General features: G+C 46.2%; 1 protein-coding gene across 1 annotated transcript; it reads left to right on the top strand.

Moving 5' to 3' along the window:
* Positions 1-6,365: 6,365 nt before the first annotated feature.
* Positions 6,366-24,923, top strand: LRRN1 (leucine rich repeat neuronal 1). The gene is made up of 2 exons (XM_035546914.2): positions 6,366-6,575; positions 19,395-24,923. Exon 2 carries the CDS (start codon positions 19,627-19,629, stop codon positions 21,775-21,777), a length of 2,151 nt encoding a protein of 716 aa, XP_035402807.1. The 5' UTR covers positions 6,366-6,575; positions 19,395-19,626; the 3' UTR covers positions 21,778-24,923.
* Positions 24,924-25,793: the final 870 nt, after the last annotated feature.

Genomic DNA, 25,793 nt, shown 5'->3' with positions numbered 1-25,793 from the left:
CTCAGACACGCCACGCTTTGTCGCAGCTGCCACTTAAGGTCAAACTGAATTTAAATTATATTTATCTTAGCATTAGCAGAGCTGCAGTTCAGGCTAAGCCGTGTGAAATACAGCTCTCAGGCTCTGTACTCGCACCCCGTCGGTCACCCCGGGACCCACCTCCCCGAGGCTCTGGCTGTCGGCGCGCTCCAGAGCGCAGCTTGTGGTGTGGGAACGGCGCGAGGCACGCAGCCTGGCCGGGCCTCGCTCCTTCCTACAGCCCTCCTGAGCAGCTTTTCCATCGCCATGCGACCTCAGCACCTTTGCCCACGCCCTCCCAGGAGCGCTCTTCATTTATACATGCAAGAAACGTGAGCGACCTTCCCCGCGGCACCTCCAAACCACAGCCTGCCTTCGCACCTCCACGACTGACTGCATTTTGTCAACAAAACTCAAACAAAACGCAGCGTGTCTACACGTGTCCGGCCTTCCTCCTGAGGAAGGAAGGAAGAACTGCAAATTCCTATACGACATTTCTCCTTCTGAGCAGTAAGAACCAGTGAGAGCCGTTCTCCTGGCCACCCAGCACCCCGCGGCTCGCTGCTCCGAGGGCCAGCTGAGGCCAGCCTCGCGGAGCCCGGCTGTGCTTGGCCTCCAGCAGGGAGGCTCCTGGCCGAATACGGAGAGCCGTGCCTTGTGCCAGGAGATGCAGAGGAAAGCTTTCATGGCTGGTCCTCCATTAGCACATGACGGGAATCCAGTGGAAATGGGATTCGCGCTCTGCGTGTTGCCACTTTTACCCGTGGAGTAAATACAAATGCCAGGCTCGCAATTAAACTCCCCAATTTTCTTTAAGGCGCTCTGGCTTTCTAAGAAGCTTTGGGGGGGGTTCCCAGCAAAATGATGAAATGAGCTTCGAGTCCCTCCTCATGAAACATTCACGCAGCAGTTCATCTGGGAAAAGATACATCAACCGAAAGGAAAAAGCTTCATAATTAATAATACATTAGAGAAGTGAGATGGAATCGTGTGCGAAGTGACTGACCTGCTTTAAAAACACTGCCTGGTGTCGTTCTAGCTCCTCGTTATAGAACCGCCTACACAAAGCCACCCAGAGGTACGCGCCTGCCCGAGAAAGGAAGGGGGAGCCCCAAGAACCGGTGCCATTGAGGAGCTGGTTTATTTCCTCGGAAAAATGCAATTGCAACCAGCAGGTAAAGTGATGCCTCCAGGTCAAAACAAAGACCTTAATTCTCGGGTTGTGTGTGCCAGCGCCATGGTGACTGGTGCAATCGCTGCTCGCACGGAGCCGGGGTTTGTAGTCCCCCCCCACGTGACTGCAGACACACTTTTGCACCTGCAATCACTTACACCATTTGTGCACGCAATTATTATATCTGCATGCGTAATTGGGAGTGCATTATGCAAATCACCAGTTATGGATGTAATTGGTCATTGGCTTACCCAGTTGCTCACTGGCAATTTGCATGTGCAGCTCTGGTACCTTTCAGAACAACTCCAGCACGCTCATGCCATTTTGAAAATAAATGCACAGCATCTAAAAAAGCAGGTGAAAAGAAAACCTAGCGGTGTTCCACCTTGCGAACAAGAAGTGCCAGCTGAGTGAAGAAACCTGTTGGCACAGGACGCAAATTGCAATGCCTCCTTCTCTACTTAACTCACAGACGAGTCCTCAGCAATAATCACCTCCCTCCCAAAAATTCCAGCTAACCGGTGCTATTTTTACAGACTTACTTCCATCTCATACGGGCTAGGAGCCATTACTGCTGGATCACAGGGCAACAGATCCTCACCTGCCCGGTAGCAAGTCCCTTTTCTTTTATAATCATACTCCTTTATAGGAAGACGTGTTAGAGTCCAACAGCGTAGGTCGGGGTAATGGATTACGCATACACTCAGGAAGTTAAGCAGCTTAATGCTAGGATGTCTGCTGCAGAGAAAAAACGCAGTGACACGCACGGCAGGTCGCCGAGAGCCGGATTGTTTTGTTATTGTCCGAGGTGCGCGGCCTAGACCCTTCAAATGGTTTAAAGACCCGGTGCCCACCACACACCGCACAGACACAAACCGCGCCCCGGAGCTGCCGGCACAGAGGTGCTCGTGCAAGGGGCAGTGAACACGGTGAGGGCAGCAAACATCCCCCACTTTACCCCACTTCTGGAGGTGGACCAGGAAAGCTGCTCAAGATGATGTGCAGAGAGTGGAAGAAGAAGGGGATGAAGCCAAAAGGCATGGAAAGGGAGAAGGTTAGAAGGAGGCAATCGAAATGGACAATGCTCAGCCCAAGTGGTGGAAATCTCCTTTTTTCCCGTGATCACTTTTAAGGCCACTTGGGCAGGAGTGTTGGGGAGGAGTACCCAGTTTTTATTTCTTTTAATTCCCATCTCAACGTCATTATCATTACAACATTTTAAATGTTGTGAAAACTGTCTAGAAATGAAGACATCAGACTGCAAGATTTTAGTGGCTGCTGTTTTGTTTCCTTTTTGCTTGCCATATAGGTTTTAGGTCCATTGGGTTTATGCCTTTTAAGCTTTTCTAGGCAATCAGAAGAAATCAAACCTTTTTTTTTTTAAAAAAATGAAGCTGGCATTTCTTTGCACAGTGTCATTCTAGAAGCATGAATTTTAAAACAACACGAACTACCAGTCGTTATCCTACAAAACCATGACGTTTTGCAGCACTCCCCAAAATTCTCCCAGCGGCACCACAGAACAAACCTCTGGGGTCAAAGACGGGGATTAGGATTTAGCTCCTAACGAGCAGCCCTCGAACAGGACAAACTCCACAGGACCCCGTGCTGAAGCTTGGCATGCAGCTTGTGCTGTTACAGGATAATTGCACCCGGTGCCAGCGGCTCCGGGGGGGCGGTGAGGTGTCCCCCGTGGGTCCCCAAGGCCACGCTCCTGTCCCTTCCCCGGGCAGGAGGTGAGGCCGGTGCCAGCTGTCCCGGAGGGGAGCCGCACCAAGGCAGGGATGCTGCAGCCATCCCCGCCTGCCTGGCAGCTTGAAGGCGTAAGCTGCGGTGTAAAAGTTTATTTGTGATCATTTCGCACTCTTGGCAGAGACGGGGGCCTGTTGTGCGTGTAATTTAAAACAGCAGAAGCCTGGAACAGCGACAGCGTCGCCTGCAACGACAGGCAAGTGCTCAGCTGCTCATGAAATCAAATATGGAAAGCGCTTGTCCTGTCCTAGCAAGCCGCTCGCAAGCCTTCGCTTCTCTTCTGGGGTTGTGCGTACAGAAGGGTTCGGCAGCACTCCCCAACACCCCGGCAAGCCTCCTTGTCAATGGCACTGCCAGCGTGCGCGGCACACAGAGCACGAGCCATTCCCCCAGACACGCATCCTTGTTAAAAGGCTGGGAGGAACACGGCCGCGTTGGGGCTGGGTGTGGGGCAAAAGCCATTGCTGTGAGAAGCTGCGTGATGGCGTGCAGCTAACGCGGCACGCAGGGAGAGATCTACACAGAAAGGGAAAATACATTCCCTGCCCCGAAACGGAAGAGAACTGAAACAATTCACAACACAACACAGGGTATTTCCCCAGAAGCACCAGCCATGACAGTACTTCTGCGCCAGTAACACAGGAGAGACGGGCGAAGCCACACGCGGACTGCGGGGAACACAGCGCTGCGGGAGGCAACGCGGCTTCCTGGGGACGTTTATGAGTTCCTTCGAAAATTCAATTTCCTTGCACATGAAAAACTTCACTCTTAATGTTACCCAAATGACCTTTCGGGCTTTCAGAAAAAAATAAATCGTTGCTTTGAGAGGAAATCTAGGGCATTAATTAAAGACCACATTTGCTACACATTTAACTTACTTTTAAACTCATTTTAAGTCTTCCTCACTATAAATTGTTTAACTGGTTTTGAGGTAATTTCCTGGGAAGGTACCACGGCAGCATTTCCAGCAGCTCCAGGAGAGGCATCGAGGGCAGCTTGCCTGGACAGCACCGCCTTGCCACCCAGCCAGCTCTGCCAGCAGGACCACGGCGGGGAGGGTCCGAGGGTGAAACCCTCCCAGTTAGTTGCCGGCCGCCTGCTTTGTTGGGGGTTTTGTCAATGGAAGCGTTCGGGCTGCTGAGGTGTGCAGAATTCCCATTACCTTACGTTAATAAAGCGCATGTGGGGCGAGGCAATAGAACGCCCTCCCACCACGGTCTTCCTCCAGCTAGCTAAATGCATAACAAAAAGAAATAAGAAATAGAGATATAAGGGCATGAAGAAAAGCTGGCTTGTATAATGCCACTAAAGCATCAGTTGGCCTCTGGCATCGAGCCCCCCTGAAACTCTGTCTAGCCCAGAACTGCCGAGAACCAAGCGTGGTTTCAGGCAGGAGATGGTCTGCATGGCTGTGGACACATGGCTTGGCGTGACCTTGCTCTGCCCTGCGTGGCCGAGGGCAAACCCAGGGACCGGGGCCTCTGCACACCGAGGGCAGCCACGGAAAAGGAGGCACAGAAAAGTACGGGTTGGTAATTCCATACTGAGACAACCGAAACAAGAGACAAAACAGAAGAACACGCGTGAATGGGAAGTGAACCCATCCAAGGGCTTACAGGGACAGCTTGAAGCCTTGAATGCCAGGCTCCAACCACTCCTGGAGTTGACGCGGTATCCCATTTTTCTCCTAGCTAATTCATCCGTCTCTTACTCAAGCAGCCACAGAGGATGCATGAATGTGATTTCAGTAAGTAATACCGCTTCACTTACCTACAGGAAAGCGTTCCCTATCCCTCAGTGCCTCGACTGGAAACGGGCTGCGCTGAGCCCCGGGGCGCCGGGAGCTGCTGCCGCACAAGTCACCGCTCCGGCAGCGCTGCGCGGCCATGTCCCCGTGGGTGAAGGTTTCCTTCCCCGCAGAGGGCAGAAATTCAGACGTGACGCTTGTTGGCAACATTTTAACCCACAGAGGCCAGCACAGTACGCGCCACTTCGGCATTGCACCTTCAACCCGTGTGCCACGTTTAGTGAGGGTGGTAAAACAGTTAAAGCAGGGATGGGAGGGGAGGCGGGGGTTACCTGGCAGCCCTCCCCAGCTGCTAAGGACAGCGGCACTTCTCTTGTTAGGGCAGCCCAGGCAGCCTGCAGTTGGCCTACCTGGGCACCACATCTTCCGCAGCTCATAAAGAACTTCCAACGCAGCCAGAAAGGGAACGAGAATGTTGTGACCTTCCTGCAGCAGCTGTTCACTCCGAGACCTACCGATGAATTAATTAGCACCAGGAGCCCACACCGAGGGGAGAGAGCCGCGCTCACCCAGCTGCAGCTACAGGAGAGCACCTGGCTGTAACCGTGTTAACAGGGGAGGCTTGGGCTGTAGGAGAAAAATGAGGTCAACTGCGGTTGTTAGGCTTTCCTGAGAGCTCCTTCAGAAGTAACTGCAGAAACCCAGCACACACGGACAGACAGACAGACAGAGGGTGCTGGTGCCAGCAGCGCGCCCTGGCAGCCGAGGGCTGCAGTGGGCACTCTGGGGCCCGTCGCACCCCGCAGAGCTGCCCGCTCAGCAGAGCCGACCCTCCCGGTCCCCCCGCTCCGTTTGGCGTTGCTGCGGCCCCGCCGGCGGCGCTGCGTGCGGCTCTGGCTGCACGATCCCGGAGGGACGTGAAGGCCCCTGAGAGCGTCCGGAGGAGGGCAGAAAGTCTGGAGGAAGGCAGAAGGCCTGTCCTGCGGGGAGAGGCTGCGGGCACTCGGGCTGTCTCCTCGGGAGAAGGGAAGGCCGCGAGGCAAGCCCCTCGCCCCCGCACCTCCTGAGGAGGGGGAACAGGGGCAGGAGCCGGCCAGGACAGGTGGGGAAGGGCACAAAGCTGCACGGGGGGAGGCTCAGGCTGGACATCGGGCAAAATTTCTTTACTGGAGGGTAGAGCAGGCTTCGTAGCGAGGCAGCCGATACCCGATGTGTGTGACGGTGTTCTAGGGGCACTCGGACAACGCCCCTAACACGGCGCTTTAACGGTCAGTTCTCCCTGAGGTGGCCGGGCAGGGGGAGGCTATGGCCCCCGAAGGCCCCTTCCCGTTTCAGCGTCCTGTCCTACAGGCCCATACAGACGGGGTCAGGGCCCCGCTGAGGCTGGAGGCGCCCCGGGGGGCCCCTGTCCCCCCCCCGGCCCCAGCGGGGTGCCCGGGCGCGGCCTCCCCTCAGCCCCCCCTCAGGGAGGGCGAGCACAGAAAGGGGCGGGGCCCGAACACGGGGGGGAGGCGGGGCCTGAACAGAGGGGGGCGTGGCTGGAAGAGTGGGGGCGTGTCTTGGAGGGAGGGGGCGTGGCCGTGAGGAAGAAGGGCGTGGCTGTGAGCAGAGAGGGGCGTGGTTGAACGGCAAAGCGGGCGTGCCCAAGCATCGCCCCGCCCCTCTCAGGCTGCTCAGCCAATGGTGGCGCAGCGCGTCATGTGACCGCCGGCCCCTACCCAGGTGCGCGCCGGCGGCGGCGGCACAGTGCGGGCGGCGGCGGCGGGCGGCTCCGGGAGGTCCCCGCTCACCGGCGGCAGCGCCGCCTCCTCCTCCCGCAGCCCTCGGCCGCTTCCCCCGCCGCTGCATGGAGCGGCTGCGCGGGCAGCGCCACACCGGCCGCCGGTAAGTGCCGGCGCGGCACCGGGAGGGGACGGACGGAGGGGTGGAAGGGGGGACGCGGGGATGCACCGGGAGCGCTGCGACCCCCGCGGGGATGCGCCGGGAGCGCGGCGGCCCCGTACGGGGCCGCCGCGCTCCCGGCGCATCCCCGCGGGGGAAAGTTTTTTTTTTTCATATTTTTTTTCCTATTTTTTATTTATTTTTTCTCCCCCCCCCCGCTGATTTGCATGCGAATGGGAGCGTATCCCGGCAGATGTCTCGCCTCGCCCATTCAGCCGCAGGGGGGTTGAAAAGGCGAGGAGGCTCCGGTGCAACAATAGCCCCTCAGAGCCCGGCATAAAGGCGCAGTGTGAGCGGGGCCGCCCTCCCCAGGCCGGGCTCCTCCGGGGCCGCTCGTCCCTGCGGCGCTGCGCACCTGGTCCTGAGCCGCCGGGGCGCGCCCGGCCCCCGGGTGTCCCGGCAGCCTCGGGCAGAGGCCGAAACCCGTCACCGGTTATGGGAGAAAACCGGTATTTCTATCAACTCCCGTAGCTCATAGCACTAACGAGCCTTTAGCCTTTTAACTATGAAATTCTCACCGTTATTTTTTAATTAACGGGGCTGTGTTCCTGCTGGGAGCACCCAAACTTGGCAGCAAGAAAGTTCGGCTCGGGTCTGCGCAGCGGGGCCCCGGGTGCCAGAGGTGCCTCGGCCCCGGCTCAGGGAAAAGGTGGCCACGTAAATATTCACCCAGCAAAGCCTTCCTCGCCCTGCCGCAATTAATAACCAGGTGCCCGGGCACCTGACGAGACGCTGGGGACGGATGCTGGCTGCCCCCCGAGACGTGCGACGCAGCTTCTGGGCGGCACGCGAGGGAGGTGATGCTGCAGCCTTTGTTCGACTTCGCCCCGGTATCGCAGCCCTGCAGAAGCCAAGGAAAACTTTTGCTAATCGGCGTGCCGTATTCCTGCTGCATCCGTCTGCCAGCAGGCTGCTGCCGCCAAGGCAGCCGGCAGCTAGGAGGGAGCGCTTGGTTTTGGTAGGGATGCTGGAAGCACCTTGAGTGAATCACGGCCCCGCCAAGCAGCGCGGGTACTGCAGCTCGCCGGGGTCGGGAGCTGCCGAAAATGCAGTTTGTTTGTGGCGTTGAGTCCACTGAATTTCTCTTGTAGTTGATGGTGGCCTTGATGTTAGGGATGATATCAATTCCAGGCTAATTTAAACAAGCATTTTTGAATTTAAAAAAAAAAATATCCTATACGAATTGTTACGGAGCTTTTATTTCTGTTAAAGGTATCAATGAGTAAAGAAAGGGTTTTTCACTTCGGTGGGCAGGTTAGAGCTTTGAGCCAGGTTATTTCTGCCTGTTTTGGCACTGCTGCTTTCCCAGGTGAAGCCTGGACCCAGGCTGGCCTTTGTGTCGGGCCCAGGCTAGGATCAGGCAGCAGAAAAAGACAAAACCAAAGAAAAAAGTTAAGTGCCATTTAAAAACAATAAAGATGAAAATGCTGTTAACAACCAGCGCCCTTCTATAAACTAGCAAAGTAGCAAGATGATGGAAATGTTCACTGGAGAGCCCAACACTTTCAGAAATAAAAATCACGCTTTTCCTGTGGACTTTATATCTACAGAGATGACTGTTCTTTGGAGCCCTGATTAATATAAATGAGTGGTAATTTTCTGGCCAAGCCATCCTAGTTCACATATATTATTCCATTGGCAGACATGTGGTCTCCACAGCTGTCCCCTCATTTGTGTATGAAATGGAAACACTGGTGGCATTCGTAGGTTACCATAGCTACACGAACAATACACGTGTGATACTTCATCCCTCCAAGCTCAAGATTTTTTTCTGGCAGACATTTTGTAGACATAGAACCAAAGAAAACCTACATAAAGTTTTTGGAAGCGCATAAATCCATTCGCCCCTTATCTCTGTGTAACACCACAGCTCGTGGTGAGCCCACGTTTCGGGCTGACGACAGCGAATTCTCCTCTTTGCCCAGCTGGGAATGCCGTCCTGCAGGAGGAGGTTAGGCAATTAGTGGGGTCAGGCCTTAAGTGCTGTGGCAGACAAAAGGTACATTTCTCCTACAACCAACCTGTAGCACAGCAAGGGCTGGACAGAAGCCGGTGGTGGGCTCCAGCGGGTCCCTCCTGGGGAGCAGCGGGGCCAGGTGGGTGCCAGCCGCCTGGTGGAACAATGTTCCCGTTCTCAGCTTCGCCTACAGCTAACACGTACCTTGTTAGGTGAAGGAGATGGGTGAGAGTAAAGGAAAACACGAGGCTGGCTTAGAAACGGCTTTTGTCAGTATGTGATCAAACCAGTAACTAATCTTGCTTCCCTAAGAGCAGCGAGTGCTTAAGCTCTGAGAAGAGAGAGCAGAGGGCTGCTTTGATAGGAAACAGCCTGCTGAGCATGCACTTGAATTAGCCTGATTTCCTAGTTTCTTTTCTTGCAGCTCAGAATATTTAAGCCCTCCACTAATGGACTTCATGAGGCCAGTAACAGGACGTGCCTCCAGACAGTTCTAGGAGGCACCTAGATGAAAGTTCCTCCCAACTACATCCTCTTATTCATTGCTCCTTAAAACCCTGCAACTGTATTTAAATTTTGTTTTCCAATTTGGGCGTCATCTTTCACTTTTATCCATGTGGCACTGAAGAAAAATACTGGATTGGCCTATTTTGTGTTGGCCTAATTCTCTTAAAGACAGCAGAAGTCTTTAGCATCAACAGGAAGAGAATTAGTGTCTGCTCCTAAATTGTACTGCAAAAGGTTAAATGTTCTTGTAACTTCACCTTCTAAGTCAGAAGATTTTAATTTGGTGATATAAGCCAGCCTTTTCTTGACCTTCCAGTTGACTGAATTTCCAAAACAATGGGAATAATTTCTACTTGGCGTACAGTTTCTAAAGATCAAGTACGCAAGATGGGGTAGATACCTGATTTGTTTGGGTTTTGTTTATTTTTACTATGATTACTGCGCAGAGACAAGGCAAAGCACTTGTAAATAAATTTTGAAATACTTAAAAGGGTGCTGTACCGAGAATGCACGAAAGTTCTCTAAGTACCACAGAGAAACAGAAACAGCTCTGCTTTTCTTTGGCAGGATGATCTTGCTACAGAATTGTCACAAAGTGTTGACCTGGAGTCCTTTGTAGTACTGCAGGACAGGATTTTCCCTGGCCACTTCACAAACTGAAGTGGCCCGTTTGATGCTGGAGGCAAAGAGTACTTACATGTTTTATTTAGGAATTTCAGAGATTGTCAGCATCTCATTTGCAGGTATTTAACTTAAACTCTGGTGACTGCAGCATTTCTGCACCTGTTGACTGTGATTAGGGCAGGAATCCCAGCCTTTTTTTTTGGCAGCCAAGCCTCCCTCGAGGCAAAGGGCAGCGCGTGCTTCTGGCCGATGCCGTGCTTGGCTCGGTCCTGCGGTGGGGACAGCCCTCACCACGTCCTGCCGTGTCCCGTGGGGCGAGGGATAGGCGCAGGCAGTTGCATGGGGAGGGCCTTTCCTGCCCCAAGGGAGCAAAGCCCTGGCAGGGCAGGTTGGGCTCCTCGCGCCGTGACGCCCCAGCAGCGGGACGTGGGCAGGATCTGCCCACCAGTGACCACCGGCAGGAGGTCCCAAAGGGGCCCAGGCTGTGCCCCTGTACGTCCCCCTTCGGAGACCGCCTGCTCCACTTCAAGGCAAACGTTCCTCTTCTGTTTCTGGAGTTCAGGATGTAGAACAGAATCACAGAAGGGTTTGGGATGGAAGGGACCTTAAAGACCACCTACTTCCAACCCCCTGCCCTGGGCAGGGACGCTTCCACTAAACTGGTTTGATCAAAGCCCCATCCAGCCTGGCCTTGAGCACCCACATTGTACGCTCCTCCAAGTCTCTTTTTATAACTACTTTTGCGCAGTCAACGTAGCTTGAAAGTCATTAGCAGAATACAATCTTAGGAGTCTGTCGTTACGTACAACTAGCTTCCCACGGAACTCCGAGCGAACTGGCGACCGAAGCAGCACAGCTCGCGCCGCACAGCGTAGCGGCGGGTCCAGAACACCCCCGGGCAGCCACGGCTCTTACACTTGCTTATGGCCTGGTCCTTCTGGACAAAGCTCTGTTTTCCTGTATTTTTCACGGATTGGTCCACAACGTGGCGAAGAATCAAAGATGAAGTAACTGCTGATAAACAAATGTTATTTGGGACAATTACTGAGTTTGTCCAAAATTTGGTAGACTAGCAGTTAAAAAAAAAAAAAAAAATCAGAGCTCGGATTGTCTTTTTTGTAATGTAGAGATGTTTGTCATTGTTATAATGAATTCTGCATATTCTCTTTTTTCATGCATCATTTCATTTATTTGATTAAACAAGTCCAGAAATACCTAGCAAATGCATACCTTGCTAATGTGCTGCATATAATTACTGGGATGCAGATGAGCTACTGATTGGCCTTGCTAAATTTTTAAATTACAAATGATCCATCACTCTAACAGAAATAGAGTAAATATTGACAGTTACAGAGATCCACCACTCACAATAGACACTGCAGTGAATTGTAAATGCATTACAAAAATAACTTCTATTACCTTATAGATGAACAACAGTTAAGCGAAGTAGCTGGAAAAGAAAAAAGACCTTCGGAGCAGGTCTTCACAATTAATTCACCGTAGTATGAGGCACTGAGCAAAAACAGATGGATGTTCTTTATAAATTAGTTGGCAAGTATGTTTTCCTTTAACTTTTTGTACCTTCAAAGTGAAAGAAGTCCAGTATATAAAAATTAAACATTACTGCGCCTGGATAAATCGCCTTAATTAGGTTAAGATTTATCTATAAAGGTTCGATAACTTAAACTTTTGAGAGAAGTAACTTCTCCTGTTTTCTGCAATGTGCAGCAGTTTTGCAGGCAGTTATGAAATAAACCCATCTGTGGAAGAACTGCTGACTTGGCAATGACAAGACTGAGGACTAAAGCTAACGGAACAATTTATAGGTCTATTCTTAAACATACAAATATATTATTCATACATATCCATCTCGTGAACTCCTCAAAGCAAGAATCATGATCTGATCTCTGCATAAAACAAAGTCTCAAAACGTAGGTGATAGTTCAGAACAAAAGAAATAGCTAAATACAGGCTATTAACATTTTGTCCAGTCTCGGTTGACTGAGACGTGGCTTTCTGATGGCGTGGTCGATGACCTGCTCTATGCTTCAAGCAATGCTTTTTTTAACACTTGTGGAATGAAATAATGATCGAAAACGCATGCCCCGTAAAATGTGTATTTTCTCACTACAGCATAACTGATGTTATCAGTCGTGAATGGAGGAGGTAGGAGGCCCTCAGAAAAATGAGAAAACTTGATGTAGAAACCCACTGAAAAGTGCAGCAAGGGTTGCTGGCAGTGGCAGGAGAGGGTCATTTAATACAGCTATCTGACTGGAGAGAAAATAACTTCTTTCATAGATGAGAGTAAAATCTTACCTCAGACTACTACCAAAACAAATCTATGAGCACTTAATGGAATTGCTTCTATCCCATCTCAACTTGGTTGAGTTCCAAACCTTTGTCTTGGTGCTAACAGCCTCTATGTTAGATCTCTCAGCACCTCCCACGATAAATCTAGTTATGTTGTTACTGGTCTGTTCTCAGTCTTGAGTGAACAATAAGGGGTCTCCGTATCAGGCAATTTGATAGATGGTTTTATTAGCAATTATATGTAAATATAGCTCAGAAGTAAAGAATTTGATCTTGCAAGCACATAACTCCTGGAAAAAATCAATAGAAGTCTATTTTATTCTAGGGGCTGATGTCTGTTAAGCACACTACACGTATAATATGAGTAGATATAGATGTAGACTAATAATAAAATATAGATTAATACTTAATCACTTATAATTGAAAACTAAATACATAGTGCAGCCACGGGAAACAGAATTACCAAAGTAGCAACAAGGACCAGCAAAAGGAACTGACTCTCTTGTTTTTTCTTGCTTGAGGATGCAGGACTGTATATGGCTTGGTTATTCTGTACACACGTGTACACGCATGCACACATACATACAGTTTTCATAATAAGTCTTATGCATTTCCTACAGCCAGCGCTGTTATATGTTAGTTTTAAAAATATGTACTTAGATACTGATGCAATTCAGATTTTATTTATCGACTCCCATTTCTAGCAAAATGTTTTCTGGCATCACGTACTGTAGTAACAACTGCTTACAGGCTGGGGTCTTCCCGTCTGCGGGGTTCCCAAATGACTCATAAAGCCGGAGTTTGATCTAGAACTGGGTAGGAAGTAAAGTAATCACGCTGCCAGAAAGCCAGTCAGCAAAAAGAGGGGAAGAGGATTTTCTGTTGCTTGGTGAAAATACCGTGGAGTTCTGGCATCCATATTTCTCGTGGTTAAAAATATTTCTTATGTGCTCCTTATTTTATCATTATTAACGCTTCACTAGCAAAGCTGCCTCGCCTCTCAGAGTAGTCAAAAAAACAAACCAGAAATTCTACTCCAAAACCCGGCCCCATCTCTTAATTCCCCTGTTCTTCTTTTAGAGCTAATTGGGGTTTGTTTTGGTGGTTGTTGGTTTTGGTTGTTGAAATTTTGATTTGGACTGTACTGGCTTTGATAGTCCCTGCCTCCTAGTACCCGAGCTGCCCCAGTACCTGGGAAGCAGGTAGGTAGCCCCACGAGTAACAAGCCGTTTGGATCCTTCCACTCGGATCGGAGATTTGGAGCATGCCGAGACTGAATTCTGCCCTTTTCTGTTCCTTAATTAGAAGACTCAGTCATATTTCTCTAATATTTGTCTTCTTTCATTCTTTAGCCAGCAGAAACACTAAACGCAAAAAATAGTTGGAACAGGTCTTCCAAAATTAGTTATGCTCCGTAAATTTTTGACACTCTACAACCTAAAACCAATTAGGTTTAAATTCTCCCTAGCATTTAAAATATACAGAGGGATATGAATACATTACAGCAAGTGCAGTTGGAAATGAACAAATCTCCATAGCGCTTTGTCCCTCATCAAGCCTGGTATCTTTGAGCTCTGTTGGCAAGTAAATGTTCAGGTGCGCTCACGGGTAGCAGAGAGATTTGCCATCTCTGTGAAGCCGCCCCAGCCGCTCAGCACCTCTCAGGGTGAGGGCAGGATTGGGGCAGGCTCCTTGCTCCTTCGGTTGCTCCGGGTACTTGGCTTTGCAGTGCAAAGAGCAACAAGGGAAGTCTCGTGGTGTTGGCTTTTAACCCAGCAGTGGAAATTATGTGGTTGGTAGTCAGGAAAGCCAATCTGCTGAAATAATTTGATCTGGTAAATACGTAGAACGAGGCTGATAACCAGGGACATGGTTCTTCTCCAGTGAATGAAATAAAAGCTTTACTACTGCCTTCGTATTGAATACGAGCAGACCCTGTGTGGGAGGAGATGAAAACTAGAGGCACGGGCAATAAAAGAACAGCCTACATTTTCTCAAGATTTATCTATTTTCCTATGAAAATAAACATAGCAAGAAATTAGATAGCAAGTTGAGTTTCCGGTGCAAGAATATTACTACTGAACAAACATATCTTGCTTTTCAAGGCTTTTAAATGCTTCTATGAGTTTCTCTTTCCTGAAGAACAAACAAACAGACTATACAATTTGACAACCCATTGTTTGGAAGCACTTATTATTTCTGGTGTTTCTAATGTGACTTATTAGTGGTAATTTGCAAGAGGTTTTCACACAGATGACAGGAGCAGGGTTGCAATTCCATGGCTGATTTGATGGGCCATCAGAATACAGTAACTGTACTCTCTGCAACGTATCCGTCTCCCTGTACTCAGGATCAGTATATGAATGAAACGAATCTCTCTCTCCTACAAATTTACTTCAATATTTTAATGAAAACCATTGTATCATATGCAAGTCTTAAAAATAAGCCCACAATAAATTACAAATTTTAAAGATGTCAGATTTAATATGTTGTTTCTGCAGTGCAAGTATTATGAAGAGGATGCTCTTTGCATTTCTTCTATGGAGATGACTAGTATTTTTCAAAAGAGCACAGATAAAGCATGCTGAGGTTGTCTGCTGAAATACAGCAAATCGCTTTCTCATCAGAGCTTTCCCTGCTTCCCCAGAGCTTTCCCTAAAATTAAACGCTGACTTTATTTTGATGGAATGTGTGAACAGACAAAAAAGAGAAAGATACAATTTTAAAAGCAAGGCATTACTTGCAGGAAAAAAAAATAACACAACAAAACCTTAAATATTACAAATCCCTGAAGATGTGTTTTGAAGCTTTCATACCATTATTACATGTTCTATAATCCCTTGTTTATGTCTCTGCTTTTAATAACAAACTCAGATTTTCAGATTCTGGTATACTTTTTTAACCGACTTACACCATTCTAGCTTGACTTTCCTGTGTTTTATACAATTCCATCTTGTATCTCATTTCCTGATGACATCTGAGACTTTAAAAACTTTAATATAAAAGGCTTGCTCTCAGACACGATTCCTCAATGTTTTTCTAGATAGACAGGACTGTACTCGTAAATTTGATTCTTGGGAGAGGAGCTCTTTCAGCAGGTTAGCTGTAAATGTCCCCGCCATTAACCCCAAGTCCAGCCTCCTTCTCTAGGGTGTACACAAGGTCACTGACGCTCTTGACTGGAGTAAGACCCGATGATGGTAACCCAGCGCTCCAGCCGACGTTCTGTGTTGGGCTTACTGCATAACCGCTTAGTGGGTGCACGTACCCGTACGTAGGAGCTTCACTGGCAGCGAGGAGGGGAAACAAGGCAGCTGCACAGGTCATTAACAGAACAGCGCAACGGACGGGTTTCCAAAAGGCTACCTGGGTTTCCAAGAGGCTGCCTACGTTACTTAGGTTCGACACACGAGAATGGCACCGTGCAGAAGCGGGGAGGTGCTGTGGATCAGTACGTGCTTCTGGCTCACAGCAAGTGCAAAATAAATTGCTTGTCTTAGCCTGAGGTAGTTTTCTTCCCGTATGTGATCCCTTAGACTTTTACCCAAGCACGTTTAGCATATATGGCTGCCAACTAAGATCTGTGCTGATGCTACCCGCAATATAAAAGGAACTCTGCAAGAATGAGCCACTTGACTATGAAGAGGGTAAAGTTCTTCTGTGGCGGTATTGCTGTTTCAGGACAGACATCCAACCATCCCCCTGCAAACTATATTTCTTTTTTTCAGCAGTTTTTAATAGTGACCACTAATACAGCTGCCACGGAAGTGACAATGCTTTGTCTTCCTGCAACCAAGAAAAAATATTTAACATCAATTTCTGTAGCTGGGAAGTTAACTATGAACACTTTTGTGAACAGTTTCTTTCAGGAGTGTTTCTCCATGGTATCCCTTTACTGCACTGTGGACTGAACCCTGCTATTTTTTGGATCTCCTGAACACCCGGACAACCTCTAGCAGCCACCAGCAGGGCTGGGGGCTGCCAGCACACACCTCTTCCCACCAGGCAGTAAATCTGAAACGAAGGACCTTCTGCTCCAGAACCAATGCCCCCCATTTCCCTATCAATATGACTTCTTTGGCCAAACAAATCCTCAATATTAAGCAGTTCGCAGAACCTAGCTAGAAAGGGAAGCTATGCACAGACCGGTATTTGGATTCTCCCCACTGCGTTTCCAAGAAGGAAGGTGGAGGAATGATGCTTGCTTTTTCTGTCTGCAAGAAACATGAACAAGCTGATAGCCCAGCGAGCAGCTGTGGATGATTTGGAAATCAACGAGGCTGATTTCAGTGGGAGTTGGGAACACTCACGCTTTCCCAGGAGCCATGCCTGGTCCATCCACCTTGCCTTCGTGATTATTCCTTAGTGGTTATTTTGAACCACACACCGTCAGAGACTTTGTTTTCATAGCTCGGTTGTCCTCTAGCTCACCCACCAAATAAATGAGATTTCCTACATACGCATCGTGTCTAGTTTTCATTTGGAAAGTTGTGATTATAATTCTGATCTTGGGAACGGAGAGGAACCTAACATTCACGAGCCATACTCCCCCCAGCCAAAGCCATCGTGCTCCTTAGATCCCTCGGGCATTGCAGTGAGACAGGAGCACCCCCAGGCACCCGCTGTGCCGCGGAGCCCTGGAAGCCGGGACCTCGGGGGGCGAAGGGGCGGCTGCCAGCACCCTCTGCAGCGAGCTGACGGCTGTTCTCGCACACGGGAGGGTCAAGATGGTCACACACAGCATATATAAGCCACAGCACAAAAGCAGTCGTTGCTATTTAGTTACATCTAAAACTCGTAGTGCACTTTTTCACTGATTAGTGCCGAATTTTTAGTTTCCCAGAGCGATGGATGGGGCTTTACAGCACAAGCAGCAGGTACAGCAGAAGTCCATGATGTGGCTTTTCCCTTATGCCGCGGCCTCTTGACCGTCATCCACAAAGTGCAGCATTAAAAGGGACCGGGGCATGTGGAGCTGAGCAGAATTTACTTTTTGATTGCACTGCCTTTTCATTTATAGCCTCATCCATGCTGCCCTGGGCTGGAGGAGATTGGAGACAATAATGTGCAGGTCATTTCTAAAGAATGTTTTCCAGTTAAAGAGAATTAAATCCACTGGCAGTAGAAAATAACTAGAGAAGAGAAATGTCACTGGTAACTTGTAAAATCGTACGTCTGCAGTGATCAAAACCCCAAAAGCCTGTTCAGTGAAACCAGAAATGCTTTCGTACCACGGAGGAACAATAAATGCAATGTGCAAGTAAGAGGATATAAATATTCAACAAAGAAAGGTTCGAATTAATTTATTTTTTTTTAAATGTGGATCTGTTCCCACATCTTAAAAGCAGCTTTGAAATCTTTTTCAGGCAGTTTCATTTTTAAAGTATTACATGATTCTTGTAACTACAGCAGAGTTAAATCAGCGCTCACGTATCAGTAGGACTAGAGCTTTAGGAGGCACGGGCTGCTTTCTGCTCATCTACCTAGAACAAAGCGATAGGACAGGCTTTGAAGGAACGCGTGTTTGGAGCAGTATCACCTCCTGGAGTGGTAGCTGCAGGGTAACTGTAGCCAGAATGACTCAGTTTACATCAGCTTCCTCATCGCTCTACAGTAATAATAGATATTCTTACTTTTACAGTGTTGATAGGATTATTTTTTAAATGCAGTTAATGTCTTACTCAATTTTTGGGTCGGTTGGAAGTTATTTGATAAGGAACGCTCGTTCTACATTTGCCTTTCCCCCCCTCCAGTGTAGTCTTCTCATCTCTAATTGAAATCTTAGATTTTCTGTCTGATAACTAACTCAACAGGGTCAAATGCTTTCCAGATAACATTCCTGCTTCCCTTCCTCCAACTTACGTCCACAGAACAAGTAACAGCATGTCAACAGAAAAATGCTCTTTGGTGTGTACTGCTTATAGTACATAATAATCTGAAATTAATATGGTGTCATTGCTTAATATGCTGACCAGATTTTAGAATAAAATTGTATTATAAATGTCGTGCCTGTCACCATTATCTAGATGACAAACTATTTTTAAAAGTTGTATTTAGTTCTATTATTTTATATAGCAGTGTCTTTTGTTGGCTTTGATTAGGTTCTGATTTTTAATAAAAGCTATTTCTTTATTTCTACTATTAGTCCAACCGTTCTACATACTCTCAGATATAGCACAATTTGATTATTTCAGTTACAAAAAAAAAGGAAAAAAAAGCCAAAGCCTCATCTGGAACAATCAACTGCAGTCACTATAGCACGAGATACAGAGCGTCACCTCAAATTCTGAGACGTCTGATTTATAAATCATTATTCAGATTTGTTGCATGCCTTGCTCAGGTATCTTTTGTATTTAATTCAACCACCACCACGATCACCAGGGGGAGAAAAATGGTTCATCCAGCATCACCGAAAGCAACGCACGCTTCTGAGCTGGAAGTTAAGCGGTGGTTGCATTTAACACTGCAGACATCGCACTGCATCTTTGCACATACAGAAGAAAAGCTCATAATTGTATCCATGCTTTTTACAGCCCAAGAAAGAGACAGGTTTGCATACAACAAAGTGTTTCTTGCAGTTTACTTTTTCCACAAAGAATGACAGGGATTTTATCAAGAGCTTAGTCGTCTCCTTGAATACATGCTTGGACTCACAACAGGTTTTCTGATGTACACTGGACACCATCGGGTTAATTTAAACATGCTCTTTGATGAGTAACTTCAGGCTAAAAGAGATACGAATCATGTGGTTTATACAATGCATTGGAATTGGGGTAAATAATCCACACGTGACACACATTGCAGTACGAGCAGCTAAAATAAGGGCAGTACATTCATTTAATTATATTCAGTGTTACTGTTTGGTGCTTAGCTGGAATAAGTCTAAACTGTTATCTGGAACTGATTTGATTAACTTTGATGAATTTTGGCAAAGTTCTTATGCATTTGGCTTGAAACTTATAAAACAACATCTTCCTATCCCGTAAGACATTGGGATTGCGATGGCAGCCTGAACTATAACTGGGATCACGTTCTGAACGCTCGTTTGGGACCTACCCGTACCCACAGCCATATCCTAGACCCTTAGCACTTCCCAAGCCGTTCAAACAAATACTGCATAGTAAAACTGAAAGATATCTGAAAGTTTCATTTTCAGACGGTTACATGTATTGTTATATTCACTTGAGAACCATCAGAGTTCCAAAACCTACACACTTTACTAACTACAAATTTTCCTAAGAGATCTAATGTTAATTTACTTAAAACTGTCTTCAGATACTTCTCTTTAAAGGATGAAGAAATCAAAGAATATATGAAGTGTATATGAGATGAGCATAACATATATCCTTATCTGTTTTCAGGAACATCTTCAAGCACCGATTTGCAGAAGATCCTGGAACACAGAGGAGCAGCTGAGAGTCTTCAGACCATTTCTTGTCTTCTCTAACCTTAGAAAATTGTCTTTCATCTTCTGGATGACCAAGCCTTTCACCCTAAATTTTAAGCTTTACATTTTCTTCCTGACAACAAATTACACGCTCAATTTCTTGTTATTTTAAGGGGCTGGAGAGCTGAACTCACTAGCTGACCAGCATGGCTAAGATTAGATTGCTTTTAACTGTTTGCCAGTTGGTGCTAGAATTGTTAATGAATTCACTAACTGAGTCTTCCGTACAGAGTAATGAATGTCCACAGCTTTGTGTATGTGAAATCAGGCCATGGTTTACACCACAGTCAACGTACAGGGAAGCCACAACAGTTGACTGCAATGACCTTCGTTTAACAAAAATCCCCAGCAATCTTTCCAGTGACACTCAAGTCCTTCTGTTACAAAGCAACAATATCGCAAAGACCACAGATGAACTCCAACAGTTGTTTAATTTAACAGAATTAGATTTTTCACAAAATAACTTCACGAGTATCAAAGACGTGGGGCTCTCAAATCTTACTCAGCTAACGACATTGCACCTGGAGGAAAACCAGATAACAGAGATGACTGACTACTGCTTGCAAGACCTTTGCAATCTTCAGGAGTTATATATAAATCATAATCAGATCAGCAGCATTTCTGCAAACGCATTCTCTGGCCTGAAGAATCTTTTAAGACTACATCTCAACTCCAACAAATTAAAGGTTATTGACAGCCGTTGGTTTGATTCTACTCCTAACTTAGAGATTCTGATGATCGGAGAAAATCCAGTGATTGGAATACTAGATATGAACTTTAAACCACTCTCCAATTTAAGGAGTCTGGTTTTGGCAGGTATGTATCTCACAGACATCCCTGGCAATGCCTTGGTAGGCTTGGATAGTCTTGAAAGCCTTTCCTTCTATGACAACAAATTGGTAAAAGTCCCTCAGCTGGCACTTGAGAAGGTTCCCAATCTAAAATTTCTGGATCTCAACAAAAACCCAATTCATAAAATTCAAGAAGGTGATTTTAAAAACATGCTCAGATTGAAAGAGCTTGGAATCAATAATATGGGAGAACTCGTTTCTGTTGATAGGTACGCGCTGGACAACCTGCCTGAACTTACAAAGCTTGAAGCCACCAACAACCCAAAGCTGTCTTACATACATCGTTTGGCATTTCGCAACGTTCCTGCCCTGGAGAGCCTGATGCTGAACAACAATGCCTTGAATGCCGTCTACCAAAAAACAGTGGAATCCCTCCCAAACCTGCGTGAGATCAGTATCCACAGTAACCCGCTCAGGTGTGACTGTGTCATCCACTGGATCAACTCAAACAAAACCAACATCCGTTTCATGGAACCTCTATCCATGTTTTGTGCGATGCCTCCCGAGTACAGAGGACAGCAGGTGAAGGAGGTGCTAATACAGGATTCAAACGAACAATGTCTTCCCATGATCTCTCATGAGACCTTTCCAAATCACTTAAACTTGGACATCGGCATGACGGTGTTTTTAGATTGTCGGGCCATGGCAGAACCCGAGCCAGAAATTTACTGGGTCACTCCTCTCGGAAATAAAGTAACTGTTGAAAGTCTCTCCGACAAATACAAGCTGAGTAGCGAAGGTACCTTGGAAATCTCTAACATTCAGATCGAAGACTCGGGGAGGTACACTTGTGTTGCTCAAAACATAGAAGGAGCTGACACGAGGGTCGCTACTATCCGGGTGAACGGAACGCTTCTGGATGGTACCCAGGTTCTGAAAATCTATGTCAAGCAAGCCGAATCACATTCCATTTTAGTTTCTTGGAAGGTTAACTCCAATGTCATGACTTCCAATTTAAAATGGTCATCAGCTACTATGAAGATTGACAACCCTCACATTACATACACTGCTCGGGTCCCCGTTGATGTACACGAATATAACCTCACGCATTTACAACCATCTACAGATTATGAAGTGTGTCTAACTGTGTCAAACATCCATCAACAAACACAGAAGTCCTGCGTTAATGTTACAACAAAAAATGCAGCTTTTGCGCTAGATATTTCAGATCAAGAAACCAGCACTGCTCTTGCAGCAGTAATGGGATCAATGTTTGCCGTTATTAGTCTTGCCTCCATTTCTGTTTACATTGCAAAAAGATTTAAGAGAAAAAACTACCACCATTCCTTGAAAAAATATATGCAAAAGACCTCTTCAATCCCGCTGAATGAGCTCTATCCTCCACTTATTAATCTCTGGGAAGGTGACAGTGAAAAGGACAAGGATGGTTCTGCAGAGACCAAGCCAACCCAAGTCGACACATCCAGAAGCTATTACATGTGGTAACTCAGAGGATATTTTGCTTCTGGTAGTAAGGAGCACAAAGACTTTTTTGCTTTATTCTGCAAAAACGAGAAGTTGAAGACTTTTGTATTTTTGACTTTGCTAGCTTGTGGCAGAGTGGTGAGGACAGGTGGATATTTCAGATTTTTTTAGTATAGCGTATCGCAATTGTTTGACACAAATGGCAGCTTCACCTAGCTCCCAGTTTGTTTTTTTTTCCTCCTTTTTTTAGTTATTGTGCTAAACTTAATGCTGTTCTAACTACAGTGCTGAATAAAATTAATGAGAGGCTGGGGTTACCCTGTGATGCAAAAGTAGCACAACCCCATTCCTTTGAAGCCATCAGTAGAGTACAGTATCTCGCAAAGCTAACATACAGTTTTGAAACTGCATTGAACTAGTTTTGTAACACTGGTCTGAGGACTCAACACGAGAAAAGGAGACCCTGAATGATGTTAGTTGACTGTACTGTAATGTTGTATCAACTGATTTGAATGTTTTTGACTTTGAACAATGAATTATATTTTCATTTTCTTTTTGTAGTTGTTGAAAAGGCTTAGGTAAAGCTAACAGGCAATAGAAAACGTACATCCAGTTTTTTTAGTGTAACAGACTAAATGTTAATTGTTCTCTTATTCTTTTTATTATATTTAGTAGACACTTTTGAGGAATACTAGAGTTTTGTTGTGCTTAAGCCACCAACACATGGTGTTTAATGAAGACGGAGCTATAATAAATTTAGTTTTGTTCTGATTTTTTATTTTAGAAGTCACAATAATGTATTGGTTTTAGATGTCACTAGTTTGACTGGTGAACATGTTTTGACATAAAATATATCCAAAATGTTATATAAAAATATTGTGGTTTTCTCTTGATGGAATTACATTTCAACAAAGTTGCAGGGATGGTTTTTTTTTTTTTTTTTTACACATTTTTTTAATAGCAGTGTTTTCTCTGCACCGGATGCAAAATATTGAAAATAATTTAATTTAATTAGAAATATATATATCAGTATGGCTTTTAGACTGTAACATGCAGAATCAAAACTGTTTGGCATAAGGCACACAGCAAAAGATTCACTGCGAAAAGAAAAAAAGTTTCCTTTTTGTATATTCTTCTCTTTGTATTTTGAGCTTAGACACAAACGAAGCTGACATTTAGCTGTCATGATCAGTTAGAAAAAAAAACAACTCACTGCTACCAAGCTGAAATAAAACAGTTGAATTCTGGCATACACATGAAAAAAAAAAAGTGAACTGGATTAATGTTCTTTCAAAAGCAGAAATTAAGATAGCTAAAACTATCAAAACAGTAAGAGTTTGGGTCCAATATGGAATTGTATTTGTTACAGGCTTAAAATTAACCAGTACTCTTAGTATTTTACTGAATTAGTACGTTAAAAGTGGAAAGCCTCCAAAAGCAGTGGTGTTTGTGTGCAAGCACTGGGTATAATATAAATGCATAATTTGCAGTTGAACCTACAGAAGCTTTGTACTTTGTCTTTTCTGAATCCGCTCAAGCTCTCAGCAGGGACTGCACACGAGTCACAAGCAGGGTGGGTTTCTGGTGAAGCATATGGTTATGGTTACACTAGATACTTAATCAGCAAGCACAGAATTTTCTACACTTTATGACCACTGTCAGCGTGCAACCTTTTAAATGTTTTTATGTACCAAATAGGTTTGTGGTGAGTAAAAGTTAATTGTTAAAATAATGGATGTGCCTGGATCTTGGGGTTGAAGTTTTTTAACTCACTAACTTATCGAAAAAAAAGGAAGAAAAAAGAAAAAAGACAATTATAGAGCTCCCCCAAAAATTTCAAATAGCTTCAAACTTCTTTCTCCTCTACAGCCAACTGTCTAAAAATGAGACAAGTTATCAGCATAGTTTACTAATACAGTGCTTTGGTGCAAAAACTCCAGTATGCATCTCAGATACATGCCTTGTTGATCTTGCATTTCAATGTAAAGCTGAGTGAAGGTATTAATTATGCATTTAAATCAAGTACTTCTGCTATACACAATATTTTGTATGTTCATGAGATCTCAAATTTTTAATCACATGATAGTTGTATGTTGGGATCAGGTGGGTGTCTTTTGGTCATGGAGAAGTAGCATGCTGGAAACATTTATTGTCACCTTCTCCTGTACTTATTTTTCATGTTAATGGAAATTCTCCTCTTGCCTTCTCCTCCAGAAAAGCTTAAGAGCAATAATTACCATCTTGTCTATATGCTATTCTCACCTTAAAACTGCCTCTATTATTATAACGGCGATGATGAATTAAAACTGAGATCTCTTTTGCAGTGAAGGTTCACTCTACTTTTTCCAGAGAAAAGACAGTGAGGATGAGGTTGACAGCAAAATTATGGCTTCCAACTTGCATGACATCATAAAGTTCTCTTTAGAAAGTAATTACTGAACAGGTATCAGATGCTGCAGAGCAAGCCCCTTTCTCCACCACCTTCCTGCAGCACTTGTGCAGCTATGCCATAAATACTCGGTAACAAGATCACGCGAACCCCTCGGCGCTCCACCTGAGCCCCCCATTGAACTGGCGGAGGACGGTCCTACGCTGCCTCCCTCTCCCCACCCGCTCCCCATCCTCCATCACACACAGCTCTGAGATCTGCTCGCCTTCAGACGCGCTCAGACCAACCGGTCCCTGCCAGCGCAGACACCACGCCGAGCCCCGTTGTGTGTGTCTGGACGGGTCGGTCTCACCCGGGTATGTTCTGCAGTTTGGGCAGCTTCAGAGAGGGAACGGCTGGCAGGGACACGAGGCCGTGGAGCAGGATGAAGGAGCAACTCACCACTTTGATCAGCAACCAACCACCAGCAGCTGGGGGTACAGGAAGTGGAGCAACGTTTAATACGTTCCTTTCCACTCGGGAAATTATGTGCCTGTTGTTCCCTGCAGACCTATTTGGCAAATCTATGTCATTTGTTATCATTACAGAGTGATGCTGTTAAAGAACAGCAAGAGGAAACGGCTTTATGACAGTCATACCCTTCTCCTGGATGTGCTGATCTGTAACGTTCCAGGGTAGCTGCTGTAGCTGGGACTCTGGCAGAGAGCTGCGGGTTACCTGAGAACAGCTGAACAGCCAGAACCCCCTAGTTAATGCTGCATATTCTGCACATACAGCCACCAGTGATAAGTATTTTCAGCCTTGTAATCTGTCCCCTTGGAGCTCTGTACAGTCCTCCTGGAAATTTAAAATTCTGCTAATAAAAGAAAAAATAAAATAGTGGGTAAGAGATTAATGACATGTGGCATATAATCTCAGCAAATAACCTTCAACCTTGTCCTAACAATTTTGTGCTTGCAGTTCATTGTAAGCAAAAATAAAAATACTCTGTTTGCCTAATTGCCTTCAAAATGTATTTGCATCTACCATTTGCTCTAGCCAAAAACACCCCCAGTTTGCTCCAAAGCAGAGAGTGAGCCTGGCTGCTTTAAAAACCGCATGGGAAAAAGCCATTGTTATCTTTCATTTGGCTAACAGTTTAGAAATGAGTAAGAGTAGATATTTCATACCCAACTAAACTTTTGCAGCGTTACTTCCACTTGATCACCCAGTAATGAAATCTCTCTGTCCCCTGAAGAGTAAGTAGCTCAATCAAGTGTGGTATTCAGTGCTCTAGCTACACGCATTTTGCATTTCCTCACCTAAATCAGAACCTCCTCTTGGACTGAGGGGATATTTTCACCCATGGACCCAGGCTCATACTGGAGATGGTCACGGATTACAGAGCAGATATACTGATGCTTTTTGAAAGCTATGCTCTGCCCTCCAACCCCACCTCCTCAACGCATACTGTTACTAGAAGAAGGTTACAAAGAGAAAAGGCCAACAGTTTGGACCACTGGTTTCACCTCAGGTAGATCTGAATGATCCCAGCTACACCCTGTAATCCTCAATTTCTTTGATAAACAGTAGAAAACGTGCTAGACGTGCTGGAACTAGAAAAAGGTCAGCATATCTGAGATGCAGTGAGAAGTACATAAACTTGCCC

Source organism: Cygnus atratus, chromosome 10 (assembly GCF_013377495.2).
Source record: "Cygnus atratus isolate AKBS03 ecotype Queensland, Australia chromosome 10, CAtr_DNAZoo_HiC_assembly, whole genome shotgun sequence".
Lineage (NCBI taxonomy): Eukaryota > Metazoa > Chordata > Aves > Anseriformes > Anatidae > Cygnus > Cygnus atratus.
This window is presented reverse-complemented; position numbering and strand designations above follow the sequence as displayed.

Bases quoted from the DNA above. Each gene is read 5' to 3' on its own strand.
- LRRN1 (XM_035546914.2), top strand. From the start codon at position 19,627: ATGGCTAAGATTAGATTGCTTTTAACTGTTTGCCAGTTGGTGCTAGAA.